The 23019-nt window shown below is 56.2% G+C and overlaps 8 protein-coding genes across 8 annotated transcripts; 5 read left to right on the forward strand and 3 right to left on the reverse strand.

The window, feature by feature from the left end:
- Nucleotides 1-133: 133 nt before the first annotated feature.
- On the reverse strand, nt 134-1336 carry COQ2 (Para-hydroxybenzoate--polyprenyltransferase, mitochondrial precursor (PHB:polyprenyltransferase); the record flags this gene model as incomplete). Its single annotated transcript, XM_071059003.1, has 1 exon — nt 134-1336. One exon carries the CDS (start codon nt 1334-1336, stop codon nt 134-136), a length of 1203 nt encoding a protein of 400 aa, XP_070915104.1.
- A 600-nt stretch (nt 1337-1936) lies between these two features.
- Nucleotides 1937-6339, forward strand: MFIFM68171_03583 (uncharacterized protein; the record flags this gene model as incomplete). The annotated part of the gene is made up of 2 exons (XM_071059004.1): nt 1937-2207; nt 2261-6339. The coding sequence occupies 2 exons, from the start codon at nt 1937-1939 to the stop codon at nt 6337-6339; spliced, it is 4350 nt and encodes a 1449-aa protein (XP_070915105.1).
- A 456-nt stretch (nt 6340-6795) lies between these two features.
- MFIFM68171_03584 (uncharacterized protein) lies at nt 6796-7241 on the reverse strand (the record flags this gene model as incomplete). The annotated part of the gene is made up of 2 exons (XM_071059005.1): nt 6796-7031; nt 7124-7241. 2 exons carry the CDS (start codon nt 7239-7241, stop codon nt 6796-6798), a joined length of 354 nt encoding a protein of 117 aa, XP_070915106.1.
- Nucleotides 7242-12322: 5081 nt separating this feature from the next.
- MFIFM68171_03585 (uncharacterized protein) lies at nt 12323-12992 on the forward strand (the record flags this gene model as incomplete). Its single annotated transcript, XM_071059006.1, has 2 exons — nt 12323-12598; nt 12687-12992. The coding sequence occupies 2 exons, from the start codon at nt 12323-12325 to the stop codon at nt 12990-12992; spliced, it is 582 nt and encodes a 193-aa protein (XP_070915107.1).
- A 3638-nt stretch (nt 12993-16630) lies between these two features.
- Nucleotides 16631-17568, forward strand: MFIFM68171_03586 (BTB domain-containing protein (Fragment); the record flags this gene model as incomplete). Its single annotated transcript, XM_071059007.1, has 3 exons — nt 16631-16677; nt 16769-17062; nt 17124-17568. The coding sequence occupies 3 exons, from the start codon at nt 16631-16633 to the stop codon at nt 17566-17568; spliced, it is 786 nt and encodes a 261-aa protein (XP_070915108.1).
- A 624-nt stretch (nt 17569-18192) lies between these two features.
- On the forward strand, nt 18193-19347 carry MFIFM68171_03587 (uncharacterized protein; the record flags this gene model as incomplete). The annotated part of the gene is made up of 3 exons (XM_071059008.1): nt 18193-18492; nt 18612-18756; nt 18806-19347. The coding sequence occupies 3 exons, from the start codon at nt 18193-18195 to the stop codon at nt 19345-19347; spliced, it is 987 nt and encodes a 328-aa protein (XP_070915109.1).
- Nucleotides 19348-20010: 663 nt separating this feature from the next.
- MFIFM68171_03588 (Alpha-ketoglutarate-dependent 2,4-dichlorophenoxyacetate dioxygenase) lies at nt 20011-21119 on the forward strand (the record flags this gene model as incomplete). Its single annotated transcript, XM_071059009.1, has 2 exons — nt 20011-20157; nt 20238-21119. The coding sequence occupies 2 exons, from the start codon at nt 20011-20013 to the stop codon at nt 21117-21119; spliced, it is 1029 nt and encodes a 342-aa protein (XP_070915110.1).
- Nucleotides 21120-21269: 150 nt separating this feature from the next.
- On the reverse strand, nt 21270-22401 carry SSN8 (RNA polymerase II holoenzyme cyclin-like subunit; the record flags this gene model as incomplete). Its single annotated transcript, XM_071059010.1, has 2 exons — nt 21270-22177; nt 22242-22401. The coding sequence occupies 2 exons, from the start codon at nt 22399-22401 to the stop codon at nt 21270-21272; spliced, it is 1068 nt and encodes a 355-aa protein (XP_070915111.1).
- Between the last annotated feature and the right edge of the window lie 618 nt (nt 22402-23019).

The raw sequence follows: 23019 nt of genomic DNA on the forward strand, positions 1-23019 counted from the left end.
ATACCACAGGCCATGCATGTTTGGGAACCGCGTCATGTAGTGATGCTTGCTTGCTGAGCAAAAAGCCTTTGGGTTGGGTCTATGCGAAAAGAGTTTATGGTACATGAGATATATCATACAACACTCCAATACATCATGCCGACTCCTCGTCCCCTCGCCGAACATATCTTAGGAGGTAATCGGCTCCCAGGCCGAGGCTGATGACACCTCCTGTGATCCAGCACCCGTTGACGAACCACCACCAGCAGTCTTTGACGCTCTTCAGGTTGACTCTCTTGATCATGATGCCAAGCGTAACCAGGGCACCGCCGCAGCTGCCGATGAAGAACGCCGGCCCGGCGCCGGTAGCGATGCCCGCTCCAGCCAGAAGCGCCACCTGCGTGAGAGCCAAGCCCGTGAGAACCTGCTTGGTCTCCTTGTCATGCTTCAGCGCGATGCTCTTGATGCCCGCCTTGGCGTCGTCCTTGATGTCCATGTGCGCATAGATCATGTCGTACAAGACGGTCCACGCAATGTTGGAGGTATACAGCAGCGCCGCCGCCGCCTGCGCAGCCCCGTTGGCGAGCAGGTCGACGCCCAGCGCGGGGAACCCCATAAAGGCGCCCCACGAGAAGGTCAGACCCAGCACGAACTGCGGGTAGTACGTCACGCGCTTGGCGAGCGGGTACATGGCGACGAACAGCAGGCTGGGCGTGGCGTAGAAGAAGCAGGAGGCTGGGAACTGCAGGAGGATGGCTAGCCCCGCGAACAGCTGCGCGCCCGTAAAGACGAGGCCCTTGAAGGGCGTCACGGCGCCCCGGGCGATGGGACGTAGGCGGGTACGTGCTACGTGCGGGTCGAGGTTACGGTCCCAGAGGTCGTTGATTGTGCAGCCGGCTCCGCGCATGATGACGGCGCCGGCGAGGAAGAGGAGGGAGGTGCCGAGGACGGTTGAAGGTGGTGCCATTGGTGTGGCTAATGGTGCGGCGAGGAGGGTCGAGAAGAGACAGGGAAAGAAGAGATAGTAGGAGCCGGTTGGCTTGTCGATGCGGATGAGCTCTGCGTAAGGGACCCATGAGGAAGGGAGGATAGATAGGAGGCCTGTTCGCGGGGGTGTGTACGGCTCGACGGCCGGAGTGGAGGAAGGTTTGGTGGTGATGTCGGCTGCCGTTGACAAGAGTTTCGCTGTTGTGTGGTAGGCAATGACCGACCGTTGTGGGGGGTGTGTGTAAGTCTCAAGAGCGAGTCCTCGGGGATTTGAAAGTGCTCGCGCTGGCGGCCATGGTTTACTGGGCCTGGCGGCCTGGCCAAGAGCACGCCGTAAAAGCAGTCTAGGGAGAATTCTGCAACCAGGCATCGCGATATGCCGTTTCAAGCTCTTCTGTGATGCTCGAGCGGTTGTCCTGTGGACTCCCGAGCACTGTAGGCACATCAACTCAACAAGTGATTCACTAACATGAAGCGAGACGCACCCACCTCAGGGTCCTACCTAAGGCCTAATCACTCCTGGTTCCGCCTTGTTTAACTTACAGACTTCGAGGTCCGAGTCATAATATTCTGGCGTCTACTATCGGCTCATATTCGATGGCTGTGGAAAGCGAATCAGAAATTCCTCTCTTGTCGGTTTCACATGCGCCGTCAGCCCTCGAGTCGCGCCAAAAATTGAGCCGGCGTTCTGGGAGCTTGGGCCACTTCGCTTTCCCATTGGTTAGTCGACTGATAATCACCCCACCGATCAACTCTCATGTCAATAGCCAATTCCACCCGATAGCATCGAAACGCGCCGCCGTCGACCGGATCGCGTTTTACGTAACATTCGGATGCGCATTGCACTTCGGGCAGTCACCTAGGTGCCATGTAGCGCGCCGGTATTCAATTGTGTTTGCCCGGTAGCTGCGCCGTCCACAGTTTTCGTTTCCGGAGACCTTGGGCAGTCTGAACCGTTGCAGCCGCCACGATGCCGACCGCACAGCATCCCCAGGCGAAATTCGATCCCATCCCTCCGGATCTTGATTTGCACACCCTCGTTGAGACGACACCAAATTTCCATTGGGTCTTGCGGATATCGGCTGCGCAGATCCGAAATATTGGGCCCCAGGAGTTCGAGAAGCTCGTGTTCATCCATGTCGTTCACGGCGGGAAGCCTCTGGTGATTGAGAAATGGAACGACCGATTGCCCAAGTCGCTCTTTAGCGCAGAGTGGCTGGAGGCCACCTACAACAAGAAGCGTGAGTGCTGGTTGTGTGGTTTTAAACATGCTCGCTAGCTTACGGTCGAGCAGAGGAAAACATCCGCGATATCGTTGCGCAAACCGACATCCCCATGACCATGGGACACTACCTGCGATCGATGAAGCAATTGACGAACCAGTGGACCCCTAGCAACTTCCGCGACGAACGACGGCAGCGGCTGTACATGAAGGACATCGACTGCCCACCAGAGTGGCAAGCGCACCTGCAGAAAGTGATTCCGCCGAACCTCTTTTACATGAACGAGAACGTCGACGAGCGACCGGGGGCAAGGCGGAACGAGGATGTGGATCCGTTTCAGGAGGGCCGGTCTGCCGCTCCTGCCGGAGATCTGATGAGCAGCCTGCCCGAAGAAATGCGCGCCCAAAACCTCATGTGCTACATCGGGCACGAAGGCACCTACACCCCGGCGCATCGGGAAATGTGCGCCAGTTTGGGTCAGAACATCATGGTGGACGCGTCTGGCGATGAAAACGGGGAAAAGCCGGGGAGCTCGATATGGTTTATGACCGAGTCCAAGGATCGTGAAGTGGTGAGGGAGTACTTCTTGTCCATGCTCGGCCACGACATCGAGATCGAAAAGCATTTTGCCCAGATCAACGCCTGGAAGAAGGCCACGTTCCCTGTCTATGTCGTTGAGCAGAAGGTTGGAGACTTCATCCTTGTCCCTCCTCTGGCCCCTCACCAGGTCTGGAACCGCGGCACTAGGACCATCAAGGTTGCATGGAACCGGACAACGGTCGAGACGTTGCAGTTGGCGTTGCACGAAGCGCTGCCCAAGGCTCGGCTCGTCTGCCGTGACGAGCAGTACAAGAACAAAGCCATCATCTACTACACCCTCGAAAAGTACTACAAGGAAATGGTTGATGCGGAAAAGTCCGCCGACATTGGCTTGCTTGGGTTTGGTCAAGACTTGATCAAGAACTCAACGAGGATGAAGCAGATGGCGGCCGACTTCAAGGCTCTTTTCCGGCTGTTCACCGAGGTCCTCGTCGACGAAATGTTTGCCACCAAGGAGAAGGACGTCGACTACATCGAGTTTGACTCCAACATCACATGCTCTTACTGCCGAGCAAACATTTTCAACCGCTTCTTAACCTGCAAGAACTGTGTGCGCCAACTGGTAGACGGGGACGAGGACACGTACGATATCTGCATGGAGTGCTACGTGATGGGCCGGTCCTGTTTCTGCGTCTCCAATCTCAGCTGGTGCGAGCAGTGGCGCTGGTCAGATCTCGTCGACCGCTACGAAGCGTGGCGTGCGCTGATCATCAAGAACGACGGCTATATCAGCTTTGACAGCTCACCGCTGCCCTTGGAGCTAGCGAGGAAGATGTTTGGCAAGAAGTCTGTTGCGCAGATCTGCCAGGAGCAACTCCGCACACGGCCCTGGAAGGATGTCAGCCAGGTCAAGGAGCCGTCCGAACCAGAGGAGTCGGATATCGAAATTGACGATACGGGCCGCCCGGTAAAAAAGAGGAGGAAAAGGAAAGCGAAAAAGGGCGACGTCTACCGCTGCCATGTCTGCCAGCACAAGGATTACACGTACAAGCTGGCCTTCTGCTCGAACCAGGGATGCACAGACGCGTACTGCTACGGCGTTCTCTACAGGGCGTTCGACATGATGCCGCAGGAAGTCATGCAAAACGAGAGATGGCAGTGCCCCAAGTGCCTCGGCATCTGCAACTGTGGCGGGTGCCGTCGCATGGGAAACGGCGATCCATACATCCCCAAGACCACGATGCTCGGCCACGATACCCGGCGGATTGCTGATGACCGTAGCGTTGAGTCCTTGGTCGACTTCCGGGTTCACAACCTGTCATGGCTGAAGAATGTCGGCGATGAGAGCCGAAGCCTGTCGAGCAAACGGATGCAGAGGCTGCAACAAGCGGCCGATGCAGAAAAGGCGAAGCAGGCGGAGCTAGCTGGCGAGGTGCCTGTCCTGCCCGATGGCGCATTGGCCGAAAGCATGGATGCCGTCATGCAGCAACCCGTCGCTAACGGCTATGCCAACCAGGGCGGAGCGCCAGGCTCTGGCGAAGCTACGGGGGAGTACGTGGGGCACCCCGACGTCGTAACCGGCTCTCAACAGAACGGCGACCACGCAGGTCCCGCCGAGGTGGCCGATATGTCGATAAGCGCGATCCATGACCAGTCCTCGTATCCGGACCCCTCGACGCTCGGTCGGGAACGGATGCTCGGCATGGGCTATTACGAACAAGACGATAGCCCTGATAGGATTCTTTTTGACCCTTACCAGATGCCCACGGCTGAAAGTGGCCAAGAAATTGACGACGAACCCGAAATGTCCGAGTACCTGAAGAAGCAGCTTCGTCTAGCTAAACGAAAAGCACGGCAGGAAGCGGATGACGACCCCGACTTCCGAATACCCAAGTCTCACCACAAGAAGAAGCCCAAGCTTGATCACGACGACCACCACCACGGGCAGGAGGTTGCACTAAGCAATATGGATCCGGCTCTGTTTACTGGCGACGTGATAATGGTTGACACGCCTGCAGACGAAGACGGCGCCACGCAAGCCGCAGCGTCGGCAGAGGCGGCTGAACAGGCGACCCAGCAAACGCGCGAGCCAGTTGAGGCGCCGCAAGACCAGGATGGGCATCGCTCCCACTCTCCGAATCGCCCGACCCTCCGACATGCACGGCCGAAGATATCGTATATTGTAGACGAGCACGGCGAGGAAGAGTTCGACGAGATTCTGGTCCCTCGGTCCCCAAGGCCTCCCAAGCACATTACTGGTTTCAACCTGGAGAATTCGGATAAGGATCCCCTTGATCTAGCGTCGGCCGCTGTTTTTGCAATGAGTGCCGCAAGCGTTCCAGCTCCCCAACAACCCGGTACGCAGCCGGCTGTTTCCAGGAAGCGGGGTCGACCACCACGAAAGTCGGATACACATTCCGCACTGGAAGCGACGAGTACATCGATCCCGACGAAGCCCCAGAGGCGACGCGGACGGCCTCTTCGAGCGCAGCCTTCACTTAGTGTCGGAACTGACAATGGGAGAGACAATGCCCCCACCACCGATCTTGACGCTCAACTTGCCCGGCAACTCGAGGGCTTAGACGATGAAGGCGAGGTGATCAACACGGAGACAGTGCCAACACCCGGGGTTGCAGATACCGCTGTTGCTGTCCCCAAGAGACGGGGTCACCCGCCACGCAATCCCCAGCCGCAGAGATCAGAATTGGCAGTCGAACTTGCGTCGCAGCATCTGTTATCCATGGCGGATAAGATGAGGATGAAGGGCAAGAAGTTCAAAATCGGCACGCGGAAGAGCTCCGGCGGGGCAAAGCCTGCCACCCCTCCTACCAAGGAGAACCGTCCTCAAGAAGAAGAGGCAGCCGAGCCGCCATCCGCTCCCAAATCCCCGGCACGTAGGGCGGCGCCTCAAGCCACCGCCCGCGCTGGCAGGAGGAACGCCCGTCGGAACCAGAGCGCGACAGATAGCGCGGTCGAAGACGAAGACTTTGACTCCGCTGCTGAGGATGAAGCTGTCTCGGACGACGAGAACACTCCATCGTCTCCCCGATCCGCGCTGGATGAGTCGTTTGCTCCTAGCCCTGCAGCCGTTCCTGCTACCGCTCCCACCGTAGAACCAAAGGAAGCCTCGCCTCCGCCGGCCCCGTCCGCGTCCCCGTCCCCGTCGCCGTCTCCGTTCCCGTCCCTATCTCTTGCCCCGTCTGCCCCGTCTCCCCCACCTGCACCTGCGATTGCGGCTGCGCGCCCCGTGCGAAAGTCGCCAGCGCCGCTGCAGCGGTTACCTTCTGGCCCGACAATCGTTAGGCTCTTGGAATCGGACGAAGAGGAGGAGGAGTACTATGATGCGTACGCAAGCGAGACTGATGACGGATCGCAAATGAAAGAAGAGCAATCAGCTTCTGACGCGGAGCTGAGCGCGGCCCAGGAGCCGAGCGATTCGGACTCGGATGACGACGATGATGAGGATATACCTGCTTACAAGGAAGTTAGTGGGCCGCGTCGTGGGCTGGGGACAGCTATTAGGGGAAGGGGACCCGCTGCTGCCGCCGCCGGGAGAGGAAGAGGCGCAGGCAGGGCCCGTGGCCGGGGTCGGGGGAGAGGCGGGCGGTGAATAGTTAATAGCTCTGTCCAGTACGTGTGTTGGCATAGCGCGGTTAATATACATCCTCTCATCATCAGTCGCTCTGGTTGTTTCATGGGATGGATTTCACGAGACGTCTTTGACCTACCAGGGGCTAATTGTAACGTTTGGAGATCGGAGGAGAGGACATGGACGTTTAGCTCTATGCAAACTGAACCCCATCCCACCTAGATCTTGGTATTTGAGCATCAGCCAAAAACCCATGAATGCAATTCATCAGTCTATCATTCATGCCCATGCCCATGCCCATGGTGAGCAAAATTGCCTGCCGCCCTTGACTGGTCCGGTCCTCCCGATATGTACAATCTCCTCTCCTCCGCCTTTCCCATTCTCATCCCGTCCCCTATCCCCATGCATACAATCTCTTTTTTCACCCTACTACGATGTCATTCATTAGCCTTGACCCGCCTCGGTAGAGGTTTTTTTTTAGAGCCCGTCCTTCATACTCGTCCCGTGCTTCCTGAGCTCCTCGGCGCTCTGCTTTGTCTGGTCCTGCAGCCGCTTCATGGCCGCCTCGCCCGCCTCGCGCGGGCCCATCCGGTCCGCCTTGACGCTCTCCTCGCTGACCGAGGCGAGCTCGGGCTTCCAGTGGCCCTGACCCTTCTTCTGCTTGGCCAGGGAGTCTTGCTTGTGGATGTCAAAGTCAGTCGGGTTGGGGTCCGCTGGGTTGTGGTTAGTCCGGAAGCTAGAAAGGAAAAAGGCGAGAGGTGGGAGAGATGGGGGTTGGTGGGAAGGGGGTAGGGGGAAACATTACAGCTGGCGCTTTCTTTCAGGGGGAGGCGCGTGGTTTGGGAGAAGGCTCGGAGAGTGGTGACGGTCGAGGTTGGGCGAATTGCCCTGGCGGTGGTGGTGAGGAGAGCGCGGGCGGACATGATGTTGGTGATTGTTGCTGTCGTGAGGGATGCGATTGTGGTTGTGATGATGATGTTTGAGGAGGAAACGGGTTGCAATTGGAGGACTGGTTAAAAGTGATGGGTTCAATGGAGGGGCGAGAGGGAAAAAACAGCTCAAGCTATTGAATCGCAAAGTAGCAATTCCAAGCTCGGGTAGATGAGGCACCTTTGAGGAAGGGAGGATAGTGGATGACGGGCATGTCTCCGCTGACCATGACGTCACCATCAACACAGGTATCAATTGGCGCTTCTACGTCGGCTTCTCCTCACAAAACCCCAACCAGAGACTACGGCCACCCAATGTACGAAAATTCGCGAGAGGGATTAAAAGTAAGCAATTCCACTTCACGTCATTGGATAATAACTCGGCCCTGTTTTGCGTTCGTGGGATGTGGTAAGTAAACGTCCATGAAATGGTTAGTGCAGGAGTTGTCATAGTTACAAAGTGCTCTGACGCATTCTTCCGCTCCGAGAATGTATCAGTAATCAACCTTCGGTTATTGGCTCCAGAACAATAGGGGAAAGGCAGTCGGTATTCTATCAGAAGTTAGAACGAGAGTCTCTTAGACAATGCGGCTACATATCGGCCCCGGAACCCGGGACATGCCGGGCACCCAGACGGATGGGACAAGCTGCGAGCGCAGAGAGGAGCCACAATCACCGAACGCCCAACCGCAAGCGGCGGGTTTCACCTGAAAGGTATCTCGCCGGATGTTGCCGCTCGGCATTTATGACTTCGCTTCACCTTAGCCCAAGGATTGACACGGGATGAGCTACTCTACTGCTTTCCATTTAATACATAGGTTTTATTTTGTATGTTTAGAAATGTTGGTGTTTGTTGTTTTTGTTGTTGTGGAAACACGGCCGACTTGGCCGGTCCGGCACATGCGTTACAGGCAAGTCGGGTTAAGGCTGCGGTCCGGCCTCCTGCCCGGCCACAAGGGCCTCGCCGGCCTGGAAATCTCAAGTTTGCCCGGCCGGCAGCCCGCGCACCGATTCCGACGACTTTGAACCTTCCATCGCGGCGGGAGTCCTATTGGCCCGAAACGGGGGTTAGCCGGGCAGACGGCGGGCCATCCATCATGATTTTGTTCTTTTGTCCAAGCACTGTCTGCTAGGTCAACTTGATAGGTCAGATGATGTGCCGTCCTCGAACTGGATATGATCCTCGAGACGGGTGTTGCATCCGATGGGTCGGAGAGGCCCTCAGGGGCACAAGACTTCATTTCATTGAATACTAGGCATGCACATTGACCCTCAATTGCTGCCCAAGGTGTCAAAATGCGGTGATGCTACTGCATGCGATCGAGTTTAGTACTGGCTACGGAGGTCTTGTCGCTCGCTCAGACAGCCCGAGGCGCAGCGATCTATCCCTTTATGGAATGTTTCTGGCATCGCCGAGTTCAACGGGGAGGTGTTGGTCTCGTCCGTTCTTCGTTTACCGGGTCTGCTTTGCTGTTTTGGCGTTTCGCCGCAGGGAAGCGATGCCGCTTTTGCCTAGCTATGCAATGCAGCCCAGTTCACGCAAGCTCCTGCTCTAGCGCTGGTGTTCCAGGGACTGGCACAATCTTGTCCCTTCTGCCGCGCTGCAGACGAAATGAGACGACAGCAGTGGTGCGGCAATGCAATGCGAACTATCGAGATGATGGTCAGCACGGGATTCAGCGCTGCATGCAGGAAGCTTGGAGCTGTGTCTCCTTCCTCTTTTTTCCTCGGCTGGGGGGTTCCGCAGCAGTCAAAGTCAGCTGTGCCACACTGACTGTGCATTGCTTCTTTGCTGTTATCTGGGGAAGTAGCTGCGTGAGCTATGGTGCAGCAGCGTGGCGTTGAGCAGGCGACCTCCCATTGTTCTGGTCACTCCTCCGCAGGTGTCTGCCTGCAGCTGCACACAAGACCGGAAAAGAGCGGTGTGGCAGTGCCGGCTATTGTTGCCCATCATTGGCCAGAACTTCGAGCCGAATGGTGGTCCGTAGTCTCCCTGTCCACCTGGTCTTTAAACAAAGAGCCCAGGGTACATCACATCGGCGGCCGGCAAGATCTCACAGTGCGTGTGTTCAATGAGGACGGTCTTGGAGAAGGGCTTTGTCCAGCCCATGACTCGAACCTAACGTTCGCAAGACTCATCGCAGACCGCCAAACTCGGCGCCGTCCAGGCCGCAAGCCTTGGAATGGCGGCCTGAATCTTACTACGTAGCAAGCATTCAAGCGAGAAATGGCGACAATGTCCGTGGATACAATACAGTATGGAAGGTAGAAGACCTGACGGCAGGAGGTCGCACAGCCCTGGATTGGACAATGCGCCGGGGGTTGCATTGCCCTCCTTTGCCGACGCACCCCCGATGCCGCAAGCAGGCAGCCGACGAATGACGGATTTTGGATAGGCACTCATGGCGAGTAGGTGTGGCATGCTACTTCTTTCCTCTCTGAATCGCCTTGCTCGTTTCGTCAAGAGCTGCATTGACTCTGGCTGTGAACCGGAATGCACTCGACATATGTTTTGGGCTATTGCTGCGGGCGAGAGAGCCCGGGAACTCCCCCTCGCATCAAACGTGCGCGCAAGGCTGTGTCAAAGCGAATGGGGTTTCAAGGGACGAAACCCCTCGACAGCCCCTCCCTTTCTCTGGTGGGCGGACGGTCCCGGCTGTCAACCCAGGAACAGGGAAGAGGAGAGGGGCAAAGCGGTCTTCTCAACCAGCTTTGGGTCCCAAGATCTTCGCACTGCCCGTTCGCCGACGGACTAAAATAGTCGGATTTGCCGGCCCCGCTTCAGGCACAAGAGAGCAATCGACACTATTCGCTCATCGTCCTGCCACCATCCCCTCCTGTGGCTCTCTCCTTGGGGAAGTGGGACGGAAGAAGCACGAGACAAACGGGACAGCGCTTGACAAATGGCCTGGAAGTCGCACTTGGTGATGCGAAGCGGTTTGAAATAGGTACGCGAGCGCAAAAGTATGCAGCCAAGGGTAAACGGGAGAATGCGACACGACATTGTGGGAATGGGGTGGCCAGAGCGACCGGATTCTGCCCCTTTATCACCCCACCTACGGGGACGGTTTCGGAGAGTGGGGGGTTTCTGCAGTCTGTGTCGGTGACGGCAGCATCGTTCCATGTCATCAACGAAGACGGAGACAATCCATGCTGTACTGTCAACCCACACTGTTTTGCGGTTGAGATTCGGCTGAATCTCGTTTTCTGGTGCTGGCAAGTTTTTGAATGGCGGGCACCAACCGACAGCGAGTCCCCAGTTTAGAACGGGCCCGCGCGGGAGGTAAATCGCCTTTGTCGTCATGCACATTTCGTAAGGCGTACGAGGCGGCTGATGGGAGCAAGCCAATGACACTTCTCGGTCAGGCGTCATATTAATGAGATTGCATGCCGAGTCAGCAAAGCCAGGCGGCAGGGCCACTTGACGAGCGCTCGCTTGTTCGCACCCTCTGCGCCTAGACTTGAAATTGATATGGAATTGGGATTCTGGAGGTATCGCCGCTGCCCATCAGTGGCGACCTCTATGTGCCTTCGATGACGGCCGGGCCCGGTGCGGTGTCGTCGGGATCTGCGAGAGTCCTCCCTGCATCCCTCCCGCCAGTTCGATACTGGAGAGCTAGTGAAGTAGTAGTGTAGCGTAACTCCAGCCAAAACAAGGAGAAACTCCGGGTTCAAACGCCCCAGCCACGTTTGGTGACTTGCGTCTGCTGATGCAACGGTACGGGACAAGCCCAGACCAGGTTCGTCCGCTGAGAGCGGTCTACCGTGCGGTCTGGAAAGGCCTCGCAGTGTTTTACCGTCAGGAGCGGCCAGTCAAAACGTGCTGACGGATATCCCCCCCCCCCCCGCCACAAGGCTGGGCCGTACTGGACGCTCGAATGGCCATTCGGCTTCACTGAATTATGCATCTCCAGCCGCCTGCATCGCTGTAATAACGGGCAAGGATCGGGCCAATTGGCCGGCGAGCGCTAGTTTCAGCATCGCACGCTCGCTGCCGCCCACGAGACCCCTCAGCAGGCGCCTTCTTCACATTTCATTGCGAGTTTTGCAAGCTCCCTCTCCACTAAGCGATCCAGAGCGGAGGTCGAGGGGGCGAACCGGAAAAGTGGCGTTCTGCACTACGTAGGAGACGAAAACAAAGGAATTCAATGGCGGGAAATCGGCACTCGAGGCTCAAAACTCGGAGAATCTGGAGCCATAACCGACGCTGCCTTTGTCCCTTGCGAATCTCTAAATGTTTTTGTTTTCCCAGTCCCATCAGGTATGAATCGAAACGATGAGCGCTGCCGTTGTATCGGGCCACGTCGGGTGACGGGTTTGGCAGAAGCGTGGTGGGGTGGAGCGGTGGCCTGTCGGGTTCCCAGGAGTGCAGCGCCTCAACAGGTGCTTCCACCTCCAACCACAGCCAGCCAGCAACCGTCCAGGCCGTTTCCGGCACTGGCTGGTGAGCGGGCGCACCAGGCCAAAATTACACGACAACAACAAGCCCAGTGAACTAGGCCGTTTCCCGCCTAGCTCAAGCTAACCGGCCCAATCGCGGACCCCGTGGGCCCACTTTTGCTGCCGGTCTTGCCACCCAGCCTGCAAGCGGAGTGGCCAGTGCATTGGCTCGTGAGTGTGTGGTCCGGGGTCCTGCCTCTCCCGTGCATTAGTGGAGACCCTGGTAGCGCCCCCACCACTTGGTCTTGTCCAACCCTTCGCCCGCGTCCGATCGCAGAAACCTATCCCTCTTCCCTTCGCCTCTTTCCTACTTTACCTTCACCTCGACCTACCCTTCCCCACGTCCCACCAAACTACCCATCATCGCCACAAAAGCCGTTCCTCTCCTAAGAAGCGCCTAAACTAGCCCACGCTATCCTCTACTCCTCACCCAAAAAAAACCTGTAATTTCTTCTGTGCTTTGGCGCCGACGAGTCACCATTGAGCCGGTTTGTTGGAGTCCCATTGTTCCGTCTCGTCGCCATCAAACAACACTTAAAAAGGACCGCCCTCAGTCCTAGCGCTTCTCAGCATCCAGCACTTCTGCAAAGCCAATTTGGCCTCGGACCGCATCGCCTCCTGGTTTACCAATCATAATGTCTGCGTACTACCACTTTAACGCCCACCAACAGCATCCAACACAGGCGACGGCTCCCGCCGTCTCCCACAGCCACCATGGCGGGCGTAACCGCAGAGCACCGAGGCTATCCGTCACACAGAACCCGCATAAGCAGTTCCGCGGAGTGAGAAGCATGAAGGAGCTTACCGAGTCAGCAAACCTTACCGCTTTCCGAATGAAATTCGAGGCCGGGCGGTCGTTTGACTTGGAAGACGATATGGAGTTCTGCCCCGGGCTGTTGACCGAGAGCGATGTAAGTCCTCCACGCGGCCCACTGCCATTGGCAGGCGGTGCATATAACGCGTTTAGGCCGTCCAAAACTAATGCCCGCGCCAAATTAGCTCGTGTCGATACATAGCTCATCGTCCGAGCGGTCATCATTGGCAAGCAACTCGCCGCAAGGTTCACCGACGCAGCAGCCCATCCAAGTCGCCTCGGGCTTCTCCCTGCACTCGGGCTCGCCGGCCTTCATCCCTCCGACGTACCAAAATCACGCCTCTGCCCTGAAGCTCCACCAACCCTCTGCCACGCGCGTGCGCAACGCCATCCCCATCGTCAACCCTGCTACTGGCATCACCATGTCGAGCCCGCCGCAATCGGTCTCACCCGCCCGGATGCAGCCGCAAGCCGTCGGACGGCGGTGGTGAGGTGGCTGAACGTCTCGCTTCTGTGACGCCCAGACGAGAGTAAGCCAACCTCGAGCCGTCGTCGTCGTTGCAATCGGGGCTTTTAAAACTACTGTGCGCATTCGCTCATGCAGCTGTTCATCTTGGCGGGCACCGACATACAAAGTAGCAGGCATCGATCTTTCTTTTTCCCCCTTCCGCAGGCAGGAGGCGACAACTCAAGCGTTCAAGGTCGACTGGATTCTCGACTTCCTTGCGCGACTTTCTCGACTCAAGACACAATACCCGACCTGTACAAAAATCCTTTAATCGACATAGCCACTCTCCCTTCGAAGCGAAAAACTTTGATGACGCTCGGATGGCGCGATGAAAGAATAATCGATACCTCTGCGTTGTTTCGATACCAAAAAATCCCTTTTTTTCCCCGGTGCGGTGTTCCCGGCCTCGGAAGATGAGAGGGCTGCGGATACTTTCTTCCACTACAGCGAATGGGCGTTTTACCACGGCGGTTTTGCATCCTCACTTCAAGCCAGCTTTTTGCATCGGTGTCACACGACGGAGTTCCTGCGGTTTTGCTTATTTTCGATACCATACATTTGGGGTTTGGGCGTCTATTCTTAACACGGAAGCGGCGGCTTTCAGTCATACACGATAAAAAAGCGGTAACGGGTTCACGGGTCAACGAGTTCATCATTCCAGAAAAAGACCAATACTGACATATAGAACGACTTGGGGATTTCTTACTCGCAGTTGATGGGCAGGGTGGGGTTTTTTTTTTTTTTTTTTTTTTTTCCAACCTGGTGTTCTCAATTAGGGGGCTACATGGGGTCAAATATCTTGGAGCTTGGGGTGGTCGGGCTGGCAAGACATTGTGCGGTTTTTGTTGTCGAGGAATCTCAGCAAGCTGGTATTTCCGGATCGGTATTAAGGGGGGTGGTCGGGGGTGTGGAGTTGGTATATATGTTTTTCTCCGTTTCTGTCCATTTATCTCTCTTGGCTTCGTTGTATCATGGGTTGACAGCGGGCAGCCAAAGCTGATATCCCGCTCTTATATCCTTTTCCTGCCGATTTTTTTTTTTTTTTTTTTTTTTTACCTTTCTCTTTTTTTTGGGTTTGCATCTCGGATCGGTCTACGGCGGAAAGGGGAACGCGCATTTCGGGTGTTCCCTGGGTTGTCTGTCTGGAAGCTACTACTTCGTTTTGCAGCGGTATCTCTGTTTATGAGGGCTTGGCGGCTTGGTTGGCAAAGCATCCCGAGATTTTCCAAGGCAGCGGGCGCGCACAGTACACCATTTTTGGTTGCGGTTACTTGTTTGGTGTCAAGTTTCGGTTGGGGCAAGGCAGGGCAGGTGTTTCGACTGTGTGATACCTTGTGTTGTTTAGTCTCTCTTCCGAACTTTTAGGATTGGGAGGATGGACGGGTGGGGAATACGGGAACGGTGTGTGGCCCGGCTTTCTTGGCTCTCTTCCCCGGCTTTTCCAGTCAGCTCCGGCCTCTCCGGCTTTCGAGCTTCCGGGTTTTCGTCGGCCGCGGGCGTTTTTGTATGCCAAGATACGCGCAAGCAATGCTGTGATTATGGGAATTGAAATACTGGCGCTATATGCGTGCCTCTTCGCTCAGTCGACTATTTTCCGATGCAGCTGGTGATGTGACTGGATTAGAGGGCCTGGGTAAACTTTCACAGAGTTCTGCTGGCCCCTTTCCTGTGCCTACTTTGGTGACCCAGCGTTTAAAAGTCACTGCAAGCCCGAAGTCGCAGGTGAAACAGGCAAGTGTTGGGTTTTCCGTGATTCAGGGTTCACGACGTTCGGCTAGCCCGCCCAGTCTCAACGTCCTACTAGATACCGGTCATGCTGTTACACTTCCGTTGTAATCACCCATGGGGACTTAAATGGTTTTCTCGACCAAAGAGCAAGCTATTCTGGAACTGCTGATGGGCCGGAGTGGATGTGATGAACTTCCACCACTAGCTCAACCGGCTGTTGCAGTATGCGGCAAGACGACGGAACTACCCCAGCTGCCATCTCGACGTCTTAGCCGCGTACATCCTGGTGCTTAGCCCGCCCCCGCGGCAGGATGAGGAGTAAGTCATGTTGTGTGTTTGTTCCCACGACCGTAAGTACGTCCGTTCCGGTGGCTACGTAACCGGGATGGTGTGCAACTTTCCATACATACACATATTGATCATATGACTTTACCGGGCTCCTTGGGCTTATAGATTGTCTTGTGTCCTGAAGCGTCGCTTTAGAAGCCTTGTCAGAGCATCCTTGTGACTCGAGGGCGTTCTTATCTCGGTCCGTTGTGAGGCGCGCGGATTCGGCTCTGCTGGGTGTTTACCTGCGGTTGTCTCCTTGCGGATGCCAAAGCCCGGGCCCGGGGGGTTCGGGGGGATGTGGTTTGGACAAACGGGGAATTGGTTTCTGTGGAATGGTTCTTACGCTTTGAAGTGTTAAGAACAATATGTAGCCCCTCGTTCTTGGTATTAGGGGCCAATTGCTGGTGAGCGCTTGTGAGGCTCCTTTGATATGGGTGTATGTTTCGGGATGTTGTATATAAGATGCTTTGTGGGGAGTTGGAGCAGCTTCTTGTGTGGGCTTTGGATGCCGGTGCGTGACCACGGCATGAACAGGCCCTCCCCCGTTAGCAACGAGGAGCTGGAGATGTGTAGTCCTAGCCCCCCGGGACATTTGTCTATCGCCGCCGAATGTGGCTTGTTCATAGGATGCTTTTTTGGAAATCTGGAGTTACTGTCTGGGTGCTCTGTATATGTTCTGTCCTTCACGATACGCAGTGATTGGTAGAGAATGTGGTGCTCGTACTCTTGGGAGTTGTGTTTGGGGAGAGGACACGGGTGTGCGTGTTAAGGCGCCCCTTTTCCGCTAACCGACCCATCCAAAGGACACTCTTCGTATTTTCCGAACTCACAATTGCCCCTGCCTCCATCCGGGTTAATGATGGTAGAGTAAGAAATCTTGTAAGATCTTCTCCAAACAAGTGACGTTTTCTTCTGCTTCACTTCTTTCGACTTCTATACTCTGCCTCTCTCCTCATGTCCGCTTTCCTAACTCTGACCATCTCTCTACCATCACCCAATCTTAATTCTTTCCAGTGCCCGGATATCGCAGTAGCCAATTTCGTCTCATTTGGTCTCGTCAAGTGACCTATTTCCAGGCTCATTTCTTCAATTTCAGCGCGTTCAAGTTCCTCCTCCTTCTCCTTCGCCCAACACTTCCCAACCATTTCGCGGTCTTTCGCTTGACCTTGCCCAGGACGGCGTAGGAAACAATTGATTTCCAACCACTTTCCTTTGCACAATTTCATAACTCTCTTTCTCCGGTTTGATCTCGCCCAAGTTGAGCTTTCTCCTTCTACTTCAGTCATATGATATTTGGGCGGTTCGTTCATGCACACTCCAGAGTATTTCACCAAGACCCCACGCCTTCTCTCAACTTCAACTCTCCCTTGCCCTCTGCCCACAGCACTCTCCCGACCTGCAACAACTCCTCAACCACAAGCAGTCGTTATCGTGAGCAATCGCCTTTCAATTCCTAATACATATCCTAGCCCGATTCATATCCGTTTACTGCATCGCATCGTTTCTCCTGCAAGCTTGCTGATAATGGCAGATCGCAAGCGGAGTTACCGGCCGTCAAGCACAATGAGTAACATAATCGACCTGTCTGGCGACGCAGAGTCGACCGACAAGTGAGTGAATGCGAATAGATCTATTCCATCATTTCTGCGCACAAAGAAAATCGCTAGGAGTGTAACGCTAATATGCTTGCCTTGTAACCAGATGGCTCACTGACCGTATCGTCACTATTACGATCGGTCGAGAGGAGAGGCGTTGGTTAGTTCACGAGAAGCTACTCTCGCAACATTCTGCCTTCTTCGACGAATACTTCAACGGCCCAGAGGAGGAACCGATTGACCGGGACGAGATGAAGTTGCCTGAGGAAGACCCCAAGCTCTTTGCCCTCTTCATCCGCTGGCTCTATGGCACCGCCTTCGCCACCTCGGGCGGCAGACGTGTCTTTCGCTTTCCCGTGCCCAACCCCGAGAAACCCGATACACCGACTGTTCGCGACTAGTGAGTAATATCTCTTCTTTTGCTCTCATCAAACGGATGGCATGACAGTTATCCCCTTTAGTCTTGGTCTCTATGTCCTCGGCGGCAAACTCGGAGTCATCGGCGTCCGCAACGCTGCAAGTGATGCCCTCTACGAATACTACGGACCGGCGTCTGATAACCATAAGTCGCCCAACCTCCACGATGTCAAGTACATCTTTGACAATACGACCCCTGACGCACCGCTTCGCCGTTTCCTTATTGCGCAGACCCTCTTCTACCTCTTCAGCCTGAACCGGCGCAACGCCCCGCTGCCCCGAGACTGGATCATGGTGCTTACCCAGCACGCTGAGATCGGCTTCGCCATGATCCGGATGCTAGCTGATTGGAATTGGGCGATTGGAGACAACGCCCCCAACATGAACCTCAGGCCTCGCCAAGAGTTCCACGAGCGCATCCCACTGCCGCAGATTGTCAAGGACGAGGTTGACGACGACCCCGTCGAGTTCTTCGACGACCTGGATTGAAGGGAGAGGGACGGCACCGAAGCCAATCTACGCCATCGCGGCACCTTGTTTCCGAGTTTGGGTTCTTCTCAATGGGGATTAATAGGTTAGGTCGGGCAGGGCGGCTGACAGAAGGAAGAAACGCGTTTAACCTCCATAATTCGCTTTACGGTTGCTTATGGTCTCAGGTACCTCGGGGCACTCTTGCACTTGGCCGGCGACGGAGCTAGGAGTTCAATCTGACTCATGCATTGCTTAGACCTTTCCTCTTTGTTTGTGTGGCGGCTTGCTCACAGAGCCGAAGTGAGCCGCTCTCTCCTCATCAACGGTGGAGAGAATGATGGGGCCTGTCTCGTGTGGTGCTTTCATTTGTTTGGCTCTTTCCTTCCCATCCTCCTAGTTGCTCCTGTTCTTGCTCTTCAACGTCGCCTCGACACCTCTTTGCGCCTGCCCCTAATTCTAACCAACCATGGACGTTATTAGGCTACGGCTGCCCATCTCAAGCAAATCGAATAATACGTGCCCCGGCTGCCTTTTAACTATCTAACTTTCCTCGCCGCCCGATTTGTAACCACAATTTTTCGGACACAATTAAATCCCGACTACACGGTCGTCACGGACTCAGGTTAACCTCAAACCATCACCATGTCAGACCGAGACGAATCCACCTCGGTTACCCAGAGCTTCGGGGACTTAACCTTGGATGGCTCTCCATCCGACCAGAGCACCCAACTGAGCACCCCACAGCCGTTTGCTCCACCCCTGCTTTCGGTCGGGTCATCAGTGACCGGAAACAGCATCACCACACCATCCTCGGCATTTACCTCTTCGGAGCCATCGTCCGCAAGCCAGGTCTCGCAGCGCTCTGCCCATAATTTACCGCGGAGTCACTCATCGGTTCCCCCTCGCTGGGCCGCGCGTCCGCCTAACACCCCGGCGGGTCAGGTACAGAGGAACAACGAAGGACGGCAAGGAATAGGGCAGGATGAATTGACCGAGCCAGCCACGCCCGCTGCGACCGCACCCTTAGCGGCTTCTGTTCCTGGACCGTCGGTGCAGCTCAGGGGGGAATCTTCAACTTCGACAACGACCGTGGCCAGGCAGTCAGCGCCACCGCAAAGAACGAGAACCCTGGCGGCACCACTGGGGCTACGGGGACGCGCACCCCCTCGCCGACTGCCTTCGATCTCGCCTATGGCGTCGACAAAGGTAGCCTTCCCCCCCCGAGCACCTGTGCCTCAAACCTCAACATGGCCAGCCCTACTCTCCGCTGGCCAGCTACAAGTGGCCTGGCCATTAACAGATTTTGAGATGGCCGGATCTCTACAAGCACAGCAAAGCACAGCCCTACAGAGTCCACCGCTGCCTGCACAATGGCTCTTTACGACGGCATCTGTGCCTGGGACTTCGGCGCAGGGAACTGGGACATTGACAATGCCAGAACGTCACCTGGGGGATAATCTTGACCGTATCATCGACCTAACTTGGCAGCAAGAACAATTGCAATCGGAATTGTCGTATATGCAGCAACAACTGGAACAACTGCAACACCTGCAGCGGAAGTTTAAGCAACAGAAGGAGGAGCAGGAGCAGCAGGAGCAGCAGGAGCAGCAAGAGCAGCAGGAGCAGCAGGAGCAGCAGGAGCAGCAGCAGAAACCCGCACAATGGCAGGGGAAGGAGCGGCCACAGGAGCAACGGGCAGCTTCCCCCCAGACGCTCACCCCCTCTTACACCGGTGATTCCTCGGCGTTCTCGTCGCCCGGTGTGGTGGACTCGTCCGATACGGACCTGTGCGACTAGAACTGCCGTGCCTCAAATCATCATGGACATCGAGGGGGGCATGGACACGGACATGGATATGGGCGTGGACGTGGACGCGGAGGCGGTGCTGGCAGAGCTATGCCGGAGTGAGATGAAAGCAGGATGGCTCTGGTGGGTAATGAGTGGCTCATGCAGCTGGGGGCGGGTTTGGGAGATGTTGGGGGTTATCCCAAGTCTGCGATGATCAGCGATAGAGTAGCAGATTTTTATATGGCAGCGGTAAGGAAGGTATAGCGACTGGATAGATAAGCGGGTATAGTGAGGTGCTTGATGCCAGTGAGACGGCAGGGGTGATTCGGAAGGCAGGGTGCGACCGTTTCTTTCTTGCCGACGGGATGTGAATTTGCGTAGCCAGTTTGGCTTCTACCCTTCAAGCAAGGTTGGATGACCGCACCCGGCTTTACCATCAGATGGGAGCCGAACATGAATCTCTTATTGCCGGATGAACGGACGAAACTGTGTAACCGCTGCCTCCCCGCTCCCCGCATCCCCGCATGCCGCTCCCGTCCGGGACTTGTGATGATCGTACTTATATGCGCCGCATGTTGTCGGGAGGAACATTCTACATTTCCATACTTTGGGTCTCTGATTAGTGCGAATAGTTATCGAACTTCTTATACATTTGCTAAAGCACCGCTGGCAATGTCATCCATCCTGATTCAGGACACGCCCTACAAGACCCTCAGCGTCAAGGAGATCCGGCCTGACTTTGGCGCTGAGGTGTCGGGCGTCGACTTTGAGGCCACGAGCGAGGAGCAGCTCAAGGAGCTATTGGCTGTGCTGGCCAAGGTATGGATTTGTTTCTTCGTTCTCTCTCGCGTTCCATCTCCCGCCGTTACTCCCTCTCTCCTTGCTCATGACGCACACAGTACGCATTCACAGTCCACCGCTCCACCCCGCTAACCGACGATTCCCACATCGCCTTCAGCCGCCTGTTAGGTTCGCTGGACGACACCCGTCGTTTTCAGAGTCCCAACGGTAGCGGGCCCAAATCCCGTCTTCACCACCACCCTGAGCTCTTCGACGCCAGCAACCTCTCTCACGACGGGAGCATCTTGTCTCTCTCTAGCCCGCGCGCCCACGGCAACAAGGGGAACGCCCTCTTCCACGTTGACAGTAGCTTCAACCCGCGGCGGTCAAGCTTCTCACTCCTGAGGGCTGTCGTGTTGCCCCCCGCGGAAACGGGCGGGAGGGCGACAGAGTTTGCGGACAGCCGGCGGGCGTGGGAGGATCTGCCCGACCACGTCAAGCGGGAGCTGACGGCGGATGGGGAAGGGTTGGTGGGGGCGCACTGCATGGCGCAGAGTAGGAAGTTGGGCAGCCCCGAGTTTTTCGCGCACGTACAGCCCGACCAGGCGCCCATGGCACGGCACAAGGTGGTGCAGACCCATGCGCCGAGTGGGAGGCGGAATCTCTATGTCGGGGCGCATTTGCATCATCTTGAGACGCCCGCGGGGGAACGGGTGAGCGGAAGTGATAGATTGGTCAAGTATTTGAATGAGTTTGTGGGGCAGGAGAAGTATGTAGTCAGGGTGGAGTGGCGGGAACCGGGAGATTTGGTGATTTGGGATAATAGGGCGGTGCTGCATCGTGCTCCTGGGAACTGGGATGGCGAGGGCGAGTATGTGAGGGACTTGAGGAGGACGACAGTGCATGATGGGGGGGAGGATGCGTGGGGACTGAATGTTGTGGGTACTCCCATGCCCACCATGGAGAGCTGGGCAGGGAGACCGGCAACTTTGAAGGCTTAGCTTGGCAGGTCGTTGTGGTGACTAGTGGACCTGGGCTGATAGACGACCATTCAACATTGTCGTCTCGGTGACGCCCGTCGTCGGCAAGATGGGGGCTCTCCCATAGGGACGGAATCACCATGTGGCGGAGATCTGGGGAAACGAGACCCCTCACTTATCCAGCCCCCTTGCCTTGATAAAGCGGCTGATTTGCTCTCGCGTGTGCTTATCGTTGTACTGCTCGTGGCACTCATAAAACGAAATCAGCTCCTGGGTGCAGTCTACCATGGCTTCGATGTCGATGCTGCTTTCGGCGAGCCACATGGCAAAGCGCTGGACCTTGGCAAGACGGGGGTCCGTCGCTTTCTTGGGCTCGACAGTGTTCTCCCCTTGTGTTCCTGGTGGAACGCCCATCTGTGACCCCTGGGATGTCAACCCTGGTGTTCCCGGTGTGTTACTGCCCCCGCCCGCAGCCATAGCGGCCGCCCGAGCCTGGGCCTGCAATTGTGCCTGCGCCAGTGTTGTCGCAGCCAGGGCGACGCCACCTGCTCCGGATCCCGCAGCCGTGTTGGTATTGCCGCCCCCCGCGCCCTGACCCGGTGCGTTGTTGCTGGGGCGTAAAACCAGCGCCATAAGCACTGCCGTCAGGGCGACAATGTGCGGCGGATGCAGCAGCGGCAGGTCTGTCATGTAGTGGTCGTTGACGACAGTCCAGGCGAGTGATGTCTCCTCGTGGGTCAGGCCAAACTCGTCCTGGAAGGCCAGGAGCGTACGGTAGGGTTGATGTACGATGAGTTGCGAGTTCATCTCGGAGATGAGCGAGAACTCGCACTCGCCAACTCTGGACGTGTCGTGGCCGTGGAAGTCTGACGGCCACAGCGACCGTGCTTCCTGGGAAAGCAGTCGGATGTGTTGCGGGCATTCTTCCATCTTGCAGGCGAGATAGAGTGCCGTCGTAATTACGAGGTACGGGTTCGTCCGGCGGATCTCGACTCGCGTGTAGAAGCGTTTGATGTAGACTTGGGCCGTCGCTAGAGCCTGCTGGCGGACGCCGAGGCGCTTCCCGAGCCGATTGATCTCTATCCCAGATTAGTGTACGAGCGGCAACTGGTATTTGGGGAGGGCGAGCCTGCAACGCCATACGCTGATTGAAGTAGATATTCAGATGCCTCAGCTGCGGCAGTGGGAACATCTGGACCAGGTTGGGGTCTTCATCCTCGAGCCGTTGGCGCGTGGCGGCCAGCTCGTCCTTGGTGAACTGCCAGAACCGCCGTTGGGTCGATTCCCAGTAGTTAGCTGCCATTGCCCGGCTGCCCGTCAAGGGCCGCTGCAAGCACTGAGGTTCCTCGACGGGGTGGTGTGCTTGGATGTCATTGGCACTGGACAATTGGCCACGGCAACGTCTCCGGAGTCTCGGTGTTGCATGTCGGTTTATCTTATCAGCGATGGTGCGAACAAACCGCACGGGCTTGGGACCTGGAAGAGCTGGCGAATAAGAGAACAGATATTATGCCCCGCAGCCAAAGGCGAAGTGTGGGGCTGAATACGCACACCTTGCGGGCCAACAGATTGCATGTCACAAAGGACGGCCTTAAGTTTCGTCGGTCGCGTCAGAGGACTTTCTAGCGGCTAGGTCTTGAAAATCTGAGTTTATGGTGCAGAGTGTCGTAAAAGACCAGATGAGAGCTGCTCAGAACAGATGCTTATCCATAAGGCTCACATTTTCAACCCATATTCTCTACGCTACAAGCAATCGGACGACAGCTTCGCTCCGGGTGAATGAGGTCTCGCTGATAACGAGGTACTCGGCTGTTGACTACCGACTTTTTGCTCCGCAATTTTTCTGCATCTCTCCCCTTGCGGGATCAAACGCCCCAATAATTCCCGACAGCAACTCAAGCCATCGAAGCTGTGATCGCCC

This window comes from Madurella fahalii (assembly GCF_045866475.1).
Source record: "Madurella fahalii IFM 68171 DNA, scaffold_2, whole genome shotgun sequence".
Classification (NCBI taxonomy): Eukaryota; Fungi; Ascomycota; class Sordariomycetes; order Sordariales; genus Madurella; species Madurella fahalii.